Source organism: Styela clava, chromosome 6, assembly GCF_964204865.1.
Source record: "Styela clava chromosome 6, kaStyClav1.hap1.2, whole genome shotgun sequence".
NCBI lineage: Eukaryota > Metazoa > Chordata > Ascidiacea > Stolidobranchia > Styelidae > Styela > Styela clava.
Window position 1 is genome coordinate 21,115,827 of NC_135255.1, and position 20,057 is coordinate 21,135,883.

Below are 20,057 nucleotides of genomic sequence, written 5' to 3' on the forward strand. Positions count from 1 at the left end.
TCAATATACTTTAGGTAAAACACAGAATTTGGTTTGATTTAGTTTTGTAGCCTTTGAATGTCCGAATTGACTTATGCATCAGGGGAGGGGAAGTTGATATATTTTTAATAGTGGTTGAAAGGAATGTTCTATCCTACTATTTCATATTCTTGATGATTATGTAAAATTTTTGTCAACAATACTATCTTGAGTTATATTTAATTAAAACTCATTGATCATTGTCAACTATTTGCTGTGAACTGCTGTGATGGTCCGCAAAGTTATTTTTGCCCAACTTCATTGTTAGTATTCTACTGATACAGTCATTTTTACGTCACGGTCTATAAACGTGTTTAAGTCACCAAGCTCTTTTTAATATCGAGACTCATATCCTTAGTAGTTATGCACTTAATTTGAGTTCAGCTATTACCCCACCAAAATTGTGTAGGTGGAGTTTCTACTGTAGTTGCAAGCACAAAAATTTGTTTCTTTTTGGTATTGATTGTACGGCATTGTTAGGAGACCTTGTTTCTTTTTGGTATTGATTGTACGGCATTGTTAGGAGTCCTTTCAGAAATGTTGATTTAAAACGCATAGATTTCCGAAAGAAACAGCTATTCACATTCATTGTCACACCGACATTAAACGAATTCAGTAAGAAACACGCTGTTGTAACATTGTGTGTTTTGCAACAGGATTTTGCTAGCTAGTTTTGCTAATACGACAGTGGCACTCAGATACTGGTATAAGTTTTGCGACGCAAATAGATTGGAATTGCTCACACGTACCAGATTACCTAAACTAAAAACTTGTTTCGCGGGCACACTATTCATAATTGGCACTTCGCTGCGGGCCCCACAATTTTTTGCGGACCGCAGTATGCAGACTCCCTGGTAGATACCATTGGGTCCTTACCTCAGAATAGTCATATTTCACTTTTCAATGAGTTTGCTTATCCTCAAGAAAAATATAAAAATATGTGGACAAACATTTTATGATTATTCATTAGCCCACTATGTTTATGACGGGATACCCCGTTCTGCCTTCCTGTTTTTAAAACACTTACCGGTAATATAAGGTGATTTTTTGAGGTCTGGAAATATTCTTGCTAAAAATAGCAGTCCCTTTCATATTGTTATATATCAGTGGCTGCTTATATAGATGGCCTTGTTCAAAACAGAAAGCGTGGAATGGGTGTCGCATAAAAACATCATAAAAAAGTACTTAATTTACTTGAGGTCAAGTAAAACACATTAATATTAATTTTGAGACTATTTTACAATGATATTAGCAATTGCAACTGTTTACAAAATTGTATATTTTATATCAACCATAACGGATTTGTTGGCATCTATGTTAGGTTTCATCGCACCTGGTTAACAAATATTTTCTGTTCAGATTTGTAGCAGCTTTAGTTAAAGTTTGTATCCCAGAACTTTGAAGATATTGTCGAAAAAATATACTAGTGAATATCAGTTATCACATGATGGATATATTTTTATAAAGCTTTGCCACATTGTCCGTACGCTGGATGTTAAAACTCAATGACATTGTAAAGCAAACATAATGTCTTATCAAAAAGTAATAGCAAAAATCAATGAGAACACTTACAAGTGCACTGACTTCTATGACTTTGCCAAACCTTTTGAAGTTTATGAGAAAAAACTAAATGTGGACGTCACTCCTCTATTAGAAGAAATAGATTTTTATAAAGGTGGAAGAATAATTAAATATGAATATGTACCAGAGTCATCTGGATTCCAAAAATATCTGGGGAGGGAAAGAGAAAGCGGGATCAGAAGAGAGACTCACCTTGTCGATCTGTTTAACAACTTCAAACAAGGTCATATCTGTTTCGTGGGTCCAGCGGGATCTGGCAAATCCACGCTCATGAAAGCAACATCGAGAAATGCCATGCAGGGAAAATATTTTCAAGGAACCATCAAGATGGTTTCATATATACAATGCAAACAATTTATAAAAAACAGAAAAGTAACAGCAGGTGAATTAATTTTCAACGATCTCCCAAAAGAAGAAAGAGGTCAAGCAATTGATTATGTAAAAACCCACCCAGAAGAAGTTTTGTTTATGCTCGACTCCTTGGACACTCTTCAATATACAGTGGATGGAGTTTATGAAATCATCAGCCTAGATGAGCCTACATACCCGGAAGTTATAATATGGAATTTTCTAACTGGAAAATTATTTCCTGGCTGTCGCATTTTATCGTCCAGTCGTGAACATTCCATCAGAAATTATTGGGGAGAAGTTCGACCAGACAAGGTCATTGCACTTGCTGGATTAACAATGGAGTCGATCAAAGAAATTATTTCTGGATATGAAGGAAATGTAGAAGCAGAGAAAATAATGGAATTTCTCAAAATCAAAGCTCCATTACTCTTGTTACTGTGCACCACACCTGTGATGCTGGTTTACACGCTGATAGCGTTGAAATTCAAATCCGACTTCAAGCCAAACACTATAACTGGTATTATGACTGTGGTAATGCAAAGCATTTTACGATCTTCCCATACTCACCAAGAGAATATTATGGAAGTTTTGGGCAAATTGAAAGAACTATCATACATTGGGACAGTGGAACAACGTGTTCTATTTACAGAAAATGATTTTCGTCAAGTTAATCTAAACCCGGAAGAAGCAACCGATCTAGCCATCCTAGCTCCTGGAGGAATATATCGTAAACTTCTTCAAGGAATACACCTTCTATACTTTCAACATCAAAGTATTCAAGAAATGCTTACATCTTTCTATATTCTTGGACTGGATTTAAAATCTTTTGACCAGTTCGTAGATAAACATCTCCATACCGGTCACTTTGTTCTCATCAGAAAAATGATGTGTGGACTTTTATTAAATCCAACAGTTTATGAAGCAGCCGGAGTTTTACTTGGAGGTATGTTGATGTACAGTGTTTAACATAGTACAATTCCAGGCTTGGAGTCGTTTTCTTCTCTAGACTCAACCTTGGATATTTTACTGCATTGGATATACACTTATATGGCTTATAAGTTTAATATTTTATAAACTAAACCTAATTTATTGCTCATCATGTTACTTGAAATTGATAGGAGCAGATTTTTTTTATTTTTCAGGTTTAATAATTTGCCTTTTTGCATTATTGATAAATTAGCCAATGCGATGACCTAGCGGTTGAAGTATTAGGCTCGGCCAACCCTTTTGGCATCATAGGCTACTCATCTCCCATGTCTGTTTCTTCATTAATTTTAAACCGGACTGATTCCGGTTCTTTCAAAGGCAGCTAGTTAATACATATCATTAGATATTAAGTGGACGCTTGTATAACGAATAAAGCCATGAATAAGCATTGTATAAAAAATTGGGTGTTCCGGAAGTATTCGTACCAAGATGACGCACAACCCGAACAACCCTAACCTGGTACACATACTATGTTCAGGTTGTGCGCCATCTTGGTACGAATACTGGTACGAATTGTTACATTGATACTGTAATTCTTGTCCATAGTGTTCAGATGCTACTATGAAGTTCTGTGTAAAACAAACAAAATGTAGCCAAGTAGTATTCTCACAAATGACATCTTACTCTAGATTTAAACCAAAGATTCTAGATCAGGAGAATCATGAGTGCAATGACAAGCCTGATCAAACTCTAGTCCGAAAAATATACCTGACACATTAATGCAACGAGGTGCGGCATGCTATTGCCCAATATTGTGTACATCAGTGGTTTCCAAACTTTTTAGCCTTGTTATCCCCTTCGAATATTTTGTAACATGCTCCTTTCACGATATATGCAGAATTTGAGTTAGTAGGTCCTTCGAAAGAAAGGATATTAAGTCCAATGCGTAACTGCAAAATAGGTATCTTGAATCAATACAAATACTATCAGTTATTAAATTACTCCGTTAACCCTAAAATTAATTTTTTTTATAACTGTCTTTGACTGCACTCAGTGCCAACTCGTACTTTCATGTTACTCATTTCATAGAGAGTTTGCCTTCTGTGGTCTTCACATTTCCAACATTTGAATTGATATTAGAAATTGAAAACGAGAACCCTTACAGTTGCATAATTTACACACAACAAAAAAAAATGAACAACTTAGATGGAATTTTGAACCGCCACTGTTTTTTGTCAAATAAAATTTAAACACACAAGTGGTAAAATTCTACACTTATTGCAATGCTTCTCAACTGAGGAAGAATTCTGCCCAAAAAATGCTTGATCACTCGAACTTTGCAAAAATGGGAATGCAGCTTGAACATTTCATCCAAAAGCGGCCAATTATTAGTGATTCAATAAATAATATAGTATTCATAGAAAGAAAATAGGTAAAGGGGGAAAATCATTAAAAAGATGTTGGGAATCACAGACTCATAGTCAAATTAAAATGTCTTTTGTCTACAGATGATATGTCATGGTGGTTAAGATTGTTCTGAAGTGGGAGACCTTAGTTTGGGGTTGGTCAACCCAAAGACTTTAAAATTAGTTTCCATAGTTCCTCGTTTTTTAGTTTTTCGGCCAATAAACAAATTTATTTTTTCCACCACTGATTAAGATTTTATAGAAAAAGTAGCACCTCAGGTTGGGAACCAATTATGTACATTGATTAACTATGGCTGACTAGATTCGGCCTTCCACTTACCGTAATTATTTTTTATATGGAGCGTATTCAAGCCTTTTGTTGCTTTGTAAAAAGCACTGTATAAGCAGCTAGAGATAAGCATCATCGATAGATGCTTTGTGTAAAATAGATTTATTTATATATTTCACAGATATCAAGGATCTAAAGGAAAAACGAGATATTCTCAAGAAAAGTTTGCAATTGCACCTCGAGGTTCTATTCATATCAATAGCCGACGAATCACAATCCAAATCAGATCTTTTGGAATTTTTCACTGCATTAAACGAAGCCAAGGATGGAATGAGTGACATTGTCAAATCATTTCTTGCTGAAATTGACATGATTTGGCATCCTCTCTCCATCAGTGATGCTCATGTCATTGGATCAGTAGCTTCCTACTGTACATCACTATTAATATATTTCAATGGATGTAATCTCAAGTCAGCCTCACTTCAAACTCTGGCATCTGGATTAAAAGGATCAAATGTGAAGGTGAGTAGCTTGTGTGATTCAGTACAAAATATGTTTTACTTTTTTTAAGTTTGATGAAGGCTTACTGACTATAATATGTGTGCAAAACACCATATAGTCGAATTTTTTAGATTAAATTCTTTAAAGTGTGTTTTTGTTTATTGACTTTAAATAAGGCTTTATGCAAGCAGCCAGTGATATTTAGTGAGTTACTACTATACAATAATATTTTACTATGTGCCATTATATTCCATATGTATTTAATTATATGTCAGAATTTTTTTGTTTTGAAAGTTCTCCCAGAATTGTTACGCATGGAGTTATATGGCAGACCTGGGATTTGAATCTAAAATCTTTGCTATGGCTTTTAAAACCCTCTAATTCCGAGGGGTATTTTTGGGGTAATTAGTATGATTTTGTATGGTCAGCTTCTAGTCTTATATCATTGTCAACCGTTAGGCCCTAGTAGAACATTGCTCATGGCTTTGTAAATGCGTACGTTAGTGTGTTATTCCGCGAGATGGCGCTAGAGCGAGGTTTAAAAATATTTCGTTGTATATGCGACATAATGCTCAAAAATTTGTACAAAATACCCTTGAACTTGAGTGTTATTCTGTCTAGTAATTAATTTTAGTTCTATCGTTTTCTTGTGTTATTTTCCAACAGAACAACACCGCAACCATTATTTTAGCTAAAATCGTTACAGAGAAATTCACAAATGTATTTACGTAATTTACAAATTCAACAATGAACTTGATAATTTGATGACGTCACACCCTAAATAATACCAAATTATTACTGCCCAGAGGCTTCCTAATGCAACAAATGTTATTTCTTTCAACGCTAACGATGTAAACAATCTAATGTGCGGCGATACAATGAAATCATGATTAATTTTACATTATATTTCACAAGGTTTACTATGTTTACAATTTCACCATCCCTTCCACCGAGCATAGTTTAGTAAAAATAAATTTTGAAATTATCATTCAAAATATAACAAGGTTAAAGATGGAATGAGTGACTAAAAATAATTTCCAACTCAATACTACGTCATTATAACAGAGTTAGGGTTATAGTTGGTTCTTGGCAGCTTTCCAAATCTCTGACTCAACATTTTCAATAGATGCTTTTCATACTTTGGATAGTTTCTGAGAATGCTAAAGCATTTCAGTGCTTTGGCTCACCACAGTCATTTACTTATGTAGGTGGTCAGTGTTTGCTCTAAGGAAATTATGAGTGCAAAGGTGCTTCGCAAGTCTAAAAGAAAGTGCGAAAGTGCCCTGGGCAATTTTAACAAGTTATGTGCCCTGGCCGAGTTTAACATGTTAGGTGCCCTAGATTTCGTGACTCTTTTAAATATACCGGTACTTGATACTCAAAAAGAGGTTGTGCCGATATTTCTCTCACCATCATATGTATTTAGCCATATGCTCGTAACTAACTTAAAAAGTTAATATTGAAAACCAAGAATTAAAATGACATTTTTGAGAGAGTAAACAGTCAAAAAAGGAAATTTAGCTTGTCAGAAAAGCTCGTTCTGTGAATAGCATTGATCTGTAGCTTTAGAATGGTAGTAAGAGTAGCGATTTATTAGACTATCAAACATACCTTACAATTTCTCTACAATGGTTTTAGCATAATAATAATTGTGGAATAATTTTGTATCTACCTTCGTCAGTCGTCCCCGGCAGTGGCGTATCTAGGGTGTGGCAGCAATAGCTTGTGCCATGTGCGTCGATTAGACAGGGGCGGAAAAACTTTTGATCGTAAAATTTTCAATAAGATAATTTCAAGGTCTTTACCATTAGTGTTATTTTACACAGATACGGAGATTATTTTGTGTGCACTATTTTAAATGAGTTGGCGGCAATCAAATATCGCTGTTCGATCTTCATTATTTAAAAAAATATGCTAAATACAGTATCGGGTATTTGCCGAGAGGTAAACGGATGATATAGCACTATCTGGAATGCCGCAGACCCAGCATGAAATATATGCACCCAGATGTCGCATGCGGCAATATCATATATGACATATATAATATCAACAAATGTAATTAGGAATAGGAATGAGTTTTTTTCTGCGAACGTACACAAAAGGTTCAGGGTTGACCTTCTCACCCTTTTGAAATTTTTCCTTTTTCTGAAAACTTTTGAAAAAGGATGAAAAATATTGCTAATAACGCATGAAATTGTATTTGGTCAAAATCGCCAGCGTTAAATTCGTCAGCGTGACGTGTTATTTATGAATTGAACATTTTTATTTCTGTGTTTATTCATTTTTTTTGTTTTTGCACAGGGCTGTGAGTTATTGTTACATCATAATCCTCAGCGACAAGATGCTAAATGGAGGTGTGAATCCTCAACCTAAATTTTCTAGATTGCAAACCGGCAATATAAAACACTAAAAATAAAACGCTGAACATGACAATTTTTGTTTTAGGATGGCTGGCAACATATTAAAAATGCTTTTTTAGTCACTGCAAATCGCAAAATTTTGTGTCACTGCGACACTCATTTTTGTTTTCTAAAACTTCTGATGGGGCCTGACGTATATAAGAGAATTGATGTGTATCCATTTTTTTTTTGAAATAAATATCGCAGACTAGAGGATTTTTCTTACGGTGATATCCTGAAAATATTGCATTGAACCATTGCGATGGAGCTGAGTTTGGTGTTGTGGAAACATCTCAGATTTGACGAATTCACAAAAATACGAATCAAAACAAACTATAATTGTGCAAATTTACTACACAATTTTTATATCCGAGGATTGCCGTGGTATTTCTGAGGAGATATGCTTTCATTTCTTCAACACAACCGCAGATTAAATTGATCAAAATTAAATTATTAAACCACCCCACTTCGAAATTCCTGTATCGGTTATGGATTGAATATTTTATACAACAGAAAAAACATTATATAGCCTTTGGAAATGTCGGCTCTTTTAACAAGTGACGTAATTGGGAGGATTTCTTCAGAAGTTTCGCGAGAATTTCGAGGCAATGAATATGTATTTTTAATGCACTAATGTATTTTTGATGTACCAAATTAAATTGTACTTTCTTGGATTTTATGACAGATCTTTTCTAACGGCGATAACGAATTCGCAAGATTGCAATAATGTATATCAAAACTGAATGCAATCGGGCAGCTTGTTACCTTACATTATTATGTTCGCAAATTGCCATGGTATTTTAGATTAGTGATGCTTTTATTTTTTCGTAAGTCGAGGCAACTGCAAGTTAGCTTGAACACAATTGAAATAAAATAGAAAGACATTTTAAATTGTCGTCGTCATGGATTAAATATTATGTGACAAAAATGGTCATAATACAAAAAAAAAATCGACTATTTCAATTAATCGCCGGTCACAACAGAAATTTCCGATTTTGAAACCCTCTTTTTAAAAATCCTGGCTGCGCACATGCCTGTAATGTATTGTTACTCGCTTTTCTTAAAATATCATCGAAAGAAAATAAAATGAACGATTTCTAACTTAACTAGAAATAAATTTCATTGTTTCACTGATTGTATTATTTTGGTAAATAGGTTTCATCTAACTACCGGGCATATTTAGGTTTGAAAAACTGTTTCTGTGGAAAAGGATTAATCTTGGAAATATTGTAATAATTTAGTTTTTCGTTATTGTATTTAATACTATTATTCTAGCTGTAGTCAGGGCTGGATTTATACTATGAGAGCCAGTCTTAAGCGATGCCATTCATGAGGCCTATTTTAAACTATTTTATGATGGCATAAAGGTTCCATAGAATCCACTGTGATGTCAAAATAAGCATTTCTATATGGAGTGTATATAACAACGTTAGGCGAATGGCGGCTCGCCATAGTTTTTATGCGACTTTTCTCGCTAAGATTTATTATTATCCAAATGTAGTGTAACAGTTTTTTTAATTTATTAAGCGGTGGAAGAAGTTTTCATCAATGATAAAAACAAATTATGTTTTAATATGAAAATCGTTGTGGCATGGAATTTTAAATCAGTCAATAGACAAATCTTACATCACAATGGTTAAATGTGTATTGCTGCGTTGGCGGCATTGCAGCTTGATTGCGGGTAGTGTCAAATACAGTGCGATATGTCCTCTAGTATGAAGCGAAAATACCACGATGAGAACATGGTCGTTAAGTCATAATGGAAAGATGAGTACGCATTCACTAGTGAAGAAAATAAACCTTTGTGCTTAATCTCTCATAAGCTGCTAAGTCAGAATAAAGTTGTTGAACGGTACCATGAAAAGAATCACAAAAACTTCGTATGAGATTACGTTCGTTAATCATCTTTTAGGAAAACACAGATTAAATGACTTTGAATTATTACTAAAACGATAGCAGAAATTTGTGATATCATCTGGCAACGAATCCGATGCAACAACTGAAGCTAGTTTTGTTATTTCGTGGAATTGCTCGTGCCAAACACCCATACTCTGATTGTATTTTGTGAAAACAAAAATATTGCTGATGTTGCCGCAGTCAATAGCCCAAACGCCTCTCGCGACACGAATATATACAAAGGCACATTCTCATATTAGAACCAAAGTAACAGTTACAATGCAAACGGATTTTATGAGCTCTAATATTAATAATTTCAAAAATTGTGCCGCTCTCACATATTCCTGGCTTGCTGAGGTGGGTCTTATACTAAAAAATTTTGCCAACCTCTGGTATATAACGTCTCAAATTAACTATTGACTTGTGTGAGATACGATATTTTGGTTGCAGGCAAGAAACATGCTCTAATCACCCAAATAGATGGGATAGCAGGTTTATATTAAAATGATTTATGAAACTTAGGCTGTGATAAAACGTCTTCGCACTGGTAAATCTGTTTTTTAATTATGAGAAGTATATGTGTGGTGATGGGGAATGTCGCAATTGACGATTTAAAACAATGAAAGAATTATCGTTGCATGTTCTGAAATATTTAGTCTACAATAAAAAAGATCCGAGAAAAATTACCGTAGTTTAGCAATATATCGATACTTTTCTCATTCAATAAATAAAAGCAATTTTGAATTAAAACTGTTTGATCAGTGTGATTTAGCATACTATATATAGTTTTCAAAATTGAAGGGGTAGAATTTTGATTTGAATAAAAATGAATAATTGTTTAAATTGGAAAGCCGAGATTTGGCTTGAGGCCCCTAGGCTTTAACCTACCGTATTTTCTCGACTATACGCCTATCACGTGGATAAGCCGACTCCCTAATAATAGCTTCTAAATAGTGGATTTATAAAAATTCGCATATACGCCGTTTCCACAAATCGTAACACGGCTCACGCATCTATTACAGTCAATGATGTTCAATTCAAATTTAATATTCAAATATCGCATTCGCTACCTTCTTTTATATGGCACACACATTCTAGCGCCGCTGTCCACATTTTGATTAAAACAATTTTGATTATTATATTTTCTGTTTTATCGTAATGGAAGACAGCATTTTGCGGCACAACTAAATTACTGCCAACATGAAAGGAATTAAATCAGCGCCACTTGAAGTACCAAATGTATAACATGAGGACATTTTTGATTGAAAATATTTTACAATCAATATTTTATATTAAGGTAGTCCAGATATCCTGAGCGGACATGGCAATAAATTTGGTTATTTTTCGCAAGTCTTCTCAAACATGATTTGTGTGAGCTTCATATATGGGCTGATATATTTTATAATGTATGCCAAAGTGTCTGCCGATTATTTAATTGACTTTGTATACCAGCTGTTATTTGTCTTAATCCTAAAAACAAAAACGTGGCCGGTGCAATGAAGCACTCCCTGCCCGATAACGGCACTTCAGAAAGAAAGCGGCTACCACGAAATAAAGTGATTGATTTATGACCCTTCCGTTTTGCTGATTCAGGAAAAAACGGAAAACACAGCTGTTGCCTAACCCATGGACGCACACCATATTCATATGTTATGTTATTTCAACCTTTCAGTTACCGTAAATGGTTGTTCAAAATGATTGAAATTACAGTTTTTTTGGTAAGAATTAATGCTGGAGTATTATTCTGTGAGATTTTTTGGTGCTATCTGAGCTATGCGAGAATAAGACGTCCCTTAGTTGGGCAACTTTTTTTTGAGTTTTAAACTTGGCATATTTGCGAATAAATACGGGTACTTTGCATAATGGCAAATCAGGCCCTCGCTGTTGTATACTGTTACTCACTGACAACTAGAATAGAATAATACAAAGCTAAAATTCCAAATCTTTTAACCTCACTTTGAGATATTGGAACCTTGTATGCGTAATATTTAAATGGTGCTTTATGAAATTTAATGAAAAAACTGTAGGTTTTTGATTCATTACTTTTTCTCTGAGCAAGGCTCTTTCCAAGCAGTCACTGTGATATGAAAATGCTCTACAGAAAGAGTATTCCTGATCAAGCTTTGCAAATTTATTTAAAAACGTTTTTGATCCATTTGTTATTGCTCTGAACAAGGCTCTGCATAACTAGTCACTGATACTTGAGGTTCGTTATAAAAAGCATGCAAAATAATGTTTTTGAATATTGAACAACTAATTTGAAGCCAAGTTCAGCGAAGAACACATTGAAGTCATTGTATATTAAATCTATGGATTGATTGATTTTCTATTATTTACAGTTTTCATGAATTAAATAAATGCCTTTTTGGTCATATTGTGAGATTTGCCTAATATGATAGTTTTTGAAAAAAACTATTCTAAATTATTTCTGAAATCAATAAGTTGAATTGTTAGTTATAATCGATTTCATATTTAATTAGTTCTGAACATTTCTGGGCTCCAGTGTTTGCAATCAGCGCACTTTTTTGCGAAACGTGCGAGGCACCATCGCAGTTATTTTAGAGACTATGAAATCACATTTTTTTTGTTTTTGAAGGAAAATTTTTTCAAGTGGAAAAATAATTTGCGTTCAAGTATAAATTTTCTATTTTTCACATTTTCCCATTTTCCATAAATTAATTGGCGTTTTTAGCCATATTGCGAGATTTACTTAATGTACGGTAATAGTTTTTGATGGAACTATCCTAAATTATGACTAAAATCAATAATTAGAAATAGATTAGATTGTAGATTGTAATCAATTTTAGATCAATTACGGTAGTTTTGAACATTCATGGGCTTACACACTTGGCGAGTCAATTAATTGAAAAAAGTTTCTCAAACATGACCCGGATTTCGGATCGGATTTACGGACCCATCTGAGAATGACCTGAATATTTTAATGACTATAAAATTTGTCGGACGCTGTGTAATGCATCGTAGACCGGAAGTTGGAACCTTGAAATATTTGAACTGTGGTTCAAGAATTAATGACATTTTAAGTAATTTAGTTCTTGACTCCGGTTATTTTACATCTTTTGGTTGGGATTTCCAAAATAGAACTATCATGTTAAACTCATCTCCGACTAAAATATAGGTGAAAAAATATCTGTCCATGTTACAGTGCTGTTTCTACCTCTGATGCCAATGCATGATCTGTTGCGAATTTGGTTTAAGCCTAAAAATATTTTATTCTTTTTTGTCTATGCTTCGGTATTTCAATATTTTAACACATGTTCAGTGACTTTTTCTTTTTTTAATCTACCCAACAAGATTTAGATCAGACTAATTATGATTCTAAATCTTTCTTGTTTTCTTAGATCACACGGTTGCGGCTGGGAGGCAACACAAACATGGGAGTTGAAGGTTTATCATCAGTTGGACAAATACTTTCCAATCAATCCTGTGTTGACAGTTTGGACTTTGGCAGATGTAACCTGTCATCAGATCAACTACAAGCCTTCAGATCATCGTTGGGAAATAACACAGAGGTGTGGCACATTGATTTACTTATAGTAGCTTTTCTTTGAGTTTTGTCATATAGAAATATCTGTAAGGTATTGTTACTTGTATTTTGTTGAGTAAACTATCATGAAAAGTTGAATGAAATGAAGGATTCTTAACTTCATCTGGAGATAAATTCCAATGTTTCCCTGATTTAGCAATTTTGGTAAGAGGGGAAAAAACATATAACTACCGGGCATAATTAGTTTAACAAAATTGTTTTTGTGGAAAAGGATTAATCTTAGAAATATTGTATAATCGAATTTTCTGTTAATACATTTTATACATTTACGCTAGCTGTAGTCAGGGCGGGATTTCGACCATGAAAGCCAGCCCTAGGCTATGCCATTTGTGAGGAGCCTTTTAAACTATGAAGTCATAAAGGTTTCTTACAATCCACTGTGATGTCATCATAACCAAACTTAGGCTGTGATAAAACGTTATTGCACCAGAAAACCGTTTTCTACTCGGGAGAAGTATATGTGTGTGACTAGGAATGGCCCAATTGCTGATTTAGTCCATTAACAAAATTATCATTGCATTTTTGAAATATTTGGATCTACAATAATAAAGCTTAGTATTAATATAATCATTTTTAGATAAATTAAATTAGCTATATGTATATCAATATTTTTTTCTTATTAGAAAAAGCATTATTGAGTAAATAACTTTTTGATTAATTTAAATTAGTACGGTTTACGGTTTAAATTACTCAGGAGGAGTATATGTGTGTGACTAGGAATGGCCCAATTGCTGATTTAGTCCATTAACAAAATTATCATTGCATTTTTTGAAATATTTGGGTCTACAATAAAAAAGCTTAGTAATAATATACCGGTAATCATTTTTAGATAAATTAAATTAGCTATATGTATATCAATATTTTTTTCTTATTAGAAAAAGCATTAATGAGTAATAACTTTTTAATTAATTTAAATTAGTACGGTATACTATAAATTGTCTTGAGAATTGAAGGGGTTTAATTCTGATTTGAATGAAAATGAATAATATTGTAGTTGAAAATATATATGCCGAGGTTTGTCTTGAGGCCCCTAGGCTTTAACCAACTTTACATAATGGCAAGTCTGACCCTCGCTGTAGTATTCTGTTACTCACGCCTAATCGCCTAATTTTTAAAAAAACTATTCTGAATTATTACTAATATAAATAACTTGAATTGTTTATTGTAATCAATCGTCTTTTGGTCATATTGGGAGATTCGCCTAATTGCCCAAATTTTTGAATAAATTGTTTTAAATTATTTTTAATATCAATAACTTGAATTGTTGATTGTAATCAATTTTAAATTCAATTAGGTTTGAACATACCTGGGCTCCACTGTTCACTATTAGTGCATTTTTTTTGTAAAACGAGTGAGGCACCTTTTTAGTTTTTTTTAGAGACTGCAAAATTGCATGTTATTTTAGTTTTTGAAAAAAAAAATTTTGAAGTTGACAAATAATTTGCGTGCGAGTATACAGTTAACAAATAAGCTGTGTGCGAGTAATTTTATAACACAATTTTGCATTACATAAGCCAGGGGTCTCCAACACGCGGCCCGCGGGCCTCATGCGGCACGCCAGTCAATTTTTTACGGCCCGCGTCATGGTTGGGATTTTTCCACCAAAACTAAAATAGTACGATGTCATCTATTAGTAGGTTTTATCGTGTCCGACAAACTGTAAAATATGAAGCAAAATTCCCCCCTGTTGTCCACGTTCATGTTTTATTATATTGGTATAATGCAATTATAAATGCGATAATTTCATTTCGCATATTCATTGTGACGAAATAAACAAGTTTCGTTCAGTCCATTGTGCCCGAAGAAGAGTTTGCAATGTTAATTGCACATTCACTTTGCATACCTGCAATTTTTGGCAGTTCTTATATTGGCTAGCAGTTTTTTCGACTATGCAAGCTAGCAAGTCAGCCTTCCGCACACGACTAACGGACAATCATTTGCATGTTGTCTTAAGACTAGCACACCAACGCAAAATAAGGCCAAACATCGAGACCAAATATCCAGCACAAGTGAAGGAATATGTTTCATGTCTCGTTTGCTGTAAGATTAAAATGTAATTTCAACACAATACATTCAGATTCATATACCCATTTTGTACCTAATTTCTTGGTTTGCGGCCCGCGTGGTCTATAAATTTTAAAAAGTGGCCCACGACATGTTTTGAGTTGGAGACCCCTGACATAAGCGGACATTATAAGTTGTTTGGTGTAGACATATGAGATAAAGCTATACAATCATTCCGATTCTGCTTCTTCCGCACAAACGCTCGCCGGCGTTGGTCAAATGTTGCAAGGCGTTTCTATTTACAAGATTGGTCATGTGACCGATATGCGTGATTTACTAGTGCAACAATATTTTACTGAAAACATATGGATCGAAAGCAAAAGTTTGTCAGGTCCACTTTCCCATCTTTGTGTATTTACTAGAGCTGTGGTTCCCAACCTTTTTTGCCTCGCGACCCCGTTTGGATATTTTCTAACATGCCGCCAGCACCCTCAAGGTATATGCTGAATTTAAATTAGTAGACCCTACAAATAGAAGGATATAAAACTTTAACGTGTAGCTTGAATCAGTTCAAATACTATCAATTATTTTATTATCCCATTATCCCAAAAATTAAATTTCATATAACTGTCTTTGAGTACACTATCACTACTATTTTTTGAGTACCATATTTCTGCCTATCAGGCTGATTTTCAAGATCCAATTTTTTTACCTGATTTACTGGGGTTGGATTATTTGGGGAAATTAGCTTTCGATGAGGAAATACAGAGAGTAAAAATCGGTCTAGGCAGTCCCAGAAAATACGGTAACGGAAATGCATAACTCCTACTTTCATGTTACTCATTTCAGAAGTTTGCCTTCTGTAGACTTTAAATTTCCAGATTGGCAAATCAATTGACATTAGAAGATGAACACGAGAGCCCTTACAGTTGCGAAACTTATACGCAACACTTAAAATTTTTAAAAATGAACATTCCCAGACGAAATTTTGAAGCTGGCATGGCTTTAAAAAAAACTTTCTGCGCCCGGAAAGTTTCTCGTCAAATAATAATCCAACACATGTGATGGATGTGATAAAACTCGACACCAATGATTCCAAAAAAGGGAAGAATTTTGCCGTTTCAAGGGAGGAATTTTACTCCGAGTTGAGTACATATTGTGTTGCAAAAATATTTAGTTTTTCATATTAAACTGTACCAAAACAGAAATATCAGCAGGGTCCAAGCGGTCCATTAAAATTGAATAAATAAAGAGGTTTTATTCATAGAGAGGAGTTTAGAGGGGTGAATTTAATAAAAATAGGGGAACCACAGACTTATAGTCAACTTAAAATGGGCGCTGTCAACAGATAAGATCTCATGGTGGTACCTACCTCAAACCTTAGTTTGATTCTAGGATTGGTATAAATCAGAGGTGACGAACCGGCGGCCCGCCAAGGAATTTCATGCGGCCCGCGAACCTTTCAGGCGATTCAGTGTATGTGAAGTCATAAACCTTTAGGGACTGCACAGATAAAACGGGAGCGCCTGTATTTCACTGGCAACGCTATTTCCAATACATCTTGTTTTGCTGGATCATCGATAACTTTAACAATGGATCAAAATAATCTTCGTCTTGGCCTAGTTACGCAGTCTTATCGGCGATTGCATAGGGATTAATGGATGAGGAGTAACCTTACTATGTGAAAATGTAATGTTTCGGCGCACAATACACAGGATATTTGCAAGTAAGAAAAAGTTTATAACTTCAGCTCGATGATTAAAACAATAGAATATATTGAAAAAATGTCTACATTTCAAAAATCGGTTGTTAATCGCCACAGGATGGATTCTTTTATAATTTCTGTATCCAGAGTTTAGCGAAATACTGATCTTTTGTACAAAGCCCTCGCCAGTAATGCAAAAATGTGAATTTGAGAAAAACACCACGTTCTGAACTCTCTTAAAATCGTAACTAGATTATTTCTAATTATTTGTAATATTGTGCGGAGGCGGTGGTGTTTTTTATGGCGGCGGCTTTGTACAAAAGATCTCCAAATACTTATCTGAAGTGTTATTAACAAGAATTTATCAACATATTAACCCGACACAAAATGTCATAGAGGAAGGTTAGGTAAGACTTGAAATACGTTCAGAGGGGCCGTCAGAATTACCAAAAGGTGGGGGTGGAAGCGGATGAAATCCCGAAATTTCCATGGAACTATCCGTGCAATTAGGCAGGCCCTTGTGAAAAAAACCCACTTTTTCAACGAATAATGTTTTATTTTTGTTATGTTATTGTGTCGGGTAATGATTTTGCAATTGCACAAAGTATGCAATTGACGACTAATCCGAGTCTATTTATAATTTAATTGTGTGCCTAATGTAATCTGCGGTTGCGTCGACAAAATGACAACCCTACTTCGAAATATCACGGCGATCTACGGCCATAACATGCGTTTTCAACTGCCCAATTATAGTTAGTTTTGATTCGTATTTTTGCGATGTTACTAATTATGCAAATTCAATAGGTTCTAGCAATACCACCCAAGTTTTATTTCAAGAAATCAACGTAGGAAAATCCTTAGATAGCAATAAAATAACAAAGACTACAATTTATTTTAGTACCATATAAATTGCTTGTACAGTGATACCTCGGTAGTCGATCAAAACATTCAAGAGTCAAAAATGCTGCGCTATTCGATTGGAAATTCGGATCCCGAACACCCGAACCGAGCGGATCTCGAGGCCGAGTGATATGACGAATGTATGTGGTTGAGAGTTTTAAAATTCGTCAATTCGTCCTAATATGAAGCCTATAGTAAATCAAAAAAGTTTCCAAAAATCTCACTAAGAAAAACATGCGTTGGGTATTCTATTTTTATTTTATGCTGCAATATATCATCAAATAACTTCAGCTGTATGGATGCAGTTGTTCGTTTTTGTTGATGAAAATTAAAAGGTATCACAGTATGACTAAAAAGTTCTGCTGCCCGCTTACTCAGCGATGACTGATAATATGGCCCGCGAGAGCAAATGAATTTGTCACTCCTGATCTAGATCTAGACTCTAGAATCAGAGACCTAAGCCTTAAAATCGGTTTCCATTGTTTCTCGTTTTCAATTTTTCCGTCTATAAATAAATTATTTTTCCCACTACTGATTAGGATAGATTGTAATATTGCCGTTAGAAAAATCCCAAGATCTTCTATGACTCCCAGAAAGTATATTTTGATTTAGTACATTAAGAATACATTGGTATATCAAAAAGACATATTCAACTCCTCGACATCCTAGCGGTACTTCTGAAGTAATCGTCTGCATTACGTCACTCATTAAATGAGCCGACTTTTCAGTAGATATGTAATGATTTTTCTGTTGCATTGAATATTGAACTCGTAAACAATACGGATATTTCAAGAAATGGTTGCTCTGTTAATATAATTGTTATTATTTTAATCTGGGACTGTGTTGACAAAATAAAAGCATATCTCCTCAAAAAATACAGTGGCAATCCGCCCACATAAAAATCCTGAAATACAGTGACAATCCTGAAACAAAATATGTCAATATCTCCGTTTTATTTTTAGTATTTTATATTGCCGCTTTTCAATCTAGAAAATTTGGGTTGCGGATTTACGCCTCCGTTTGTATTATCATCTCGTCGCTGATGATTAGAATATAATAATAATAACTCAGTGTGTGAGAAGCAAAGAAAGTACCTAATTATGGTTGTCCTCGTGGCCCAAGACTTATACCGAAAAAAATTTGTGATATAAAGATAAATGAAGTCCAAAATAAAGATGTTCACGGCTTATTCATTCTTGCAAAAATTTTAAAAGAGGGGTTTCAACCATGAACACCCTGGCACAGCCCTGAACCCTGACACTTTCTAACAAGCACAATGCCTTTTCGAGTATAGATTACTCGTCTCTGTCTCTCTCTTTTTTCTGTCCCATAATATTCAATCTGTGGCAACTACAATAATTCAAAATGTGTCTCAATTTTACTTCCTTTGGGTTCAAGGTAACTCTCGGTGCGGCGACTCATGACAAAATAAACTCATCACCGATCTAAAATACCATGCCAATCAGTGTTAACTCTAAGCAAATTATGAGTGCGAAAGTGCTTCGCAGTCGGAAAAAAAAGTGCGAAAGTGCTTTTGCCGATTTTAACAAGTTAGGTGCCCTAGCCTTTCATATAACCCATTTAAAACGGCATAGATACTCGAAAAAGCGCTCCTCCAGTTAATATTATGAATTACAGAGAAGCCTTTTCGTTAACCGAGTTCCCTTTAAGCGAATTCATGTTTAATTAAAACAAGCGAATTCATCGGCAACGAAATGACATCTGCTAACACCTGCCGCGGACAAAACTTCCATGCAATGTATCACGTGTCAGTTGCTTACTCGCGTAAACAGCAAAGACTTTCACATTTGTTACTCCTTCCATCTAACAGACACGAGGCAGGCTGGAAACCATATTAGTTACAGGGTGAATCGTTTGTACAAATCCCGTGCAAAATAATCCCCCCCCCCCCAAATATAAATAGGAATCAACTAATTAGGGTTAGGTGCGCTGGAAATTCAACTTTTCAATTTATCCCTAAACCTAATCTGATAATTATTAATTTGTGATTTTGATCCACTTTGAAAGTCGCCACCCGCTGTTGTAAAAGATAGGTTAACCTACGTTCTCTCCGAAATATTACGCAGGATACTCCCCTGTTTTAGGAGATAGGTTGACCTACTTTCCTTTCAAACTTTTTCCTCCGAAATATTACACAAGATCACTTTGAAAATCCTCCCGGTTCGTTAACTAGCGTGACCTAATTTCTCATTTACATTTATATTATACTATTTCAGAGCTTACCCAAAGACAAGTAATTTTTAAATGTCGACATGCCTTGGTTTGCGTGCGAGTTAGTTTAAATCGGGCAGAAAACATCATATATTGGCAAAATGTTCAGTAATGTCATGTACTTTCAGCATTCATAAATAGCACTCTTTGTAATGCTGCTGACCTAGTATCAAATATTCGCATCACAAAGCCACTTGCGAGGTTCCCATATATTTCAATTACACTAATAGGAACGATGACACCAAAGAGTTTTCTTTTGCTAAGGTACACTAAATATAACGAG

The 20,057-nt window shown here is 34.6% G+C and overlaps 1 protein-coding gene across 1 annotated transcript in view; it reads left to right on the forward strand.

Annotated features, from left to right (window-relative positions):
- Positions 1-1,381: 1,381 nt before the first annotated feature.
- Positions 1,382-20,057, forward strand: part of LOC120332071 (uncharacterized) — a 53,152-nt gene continuing 34,476 nt past the window's right edge. The window contains exons 1-3 of the mRNA XM_078114032.1: positions 1,382-2,893; positions 4,754-5,094; positions 12,728-12,898. Coding sequence (XP_077970158.1) covers positions 1,546-2,893; positions 4,754-5,094; positions 12,728-12,898 — 1,860 coding nt within the window. The 5' untranslated portion in view covers positions 1,382-1,545. The remainder of the gene's footprint in view (positions 2,894-4,753; positions 5,095-12,727; positions 12,899-20,057) is intronic.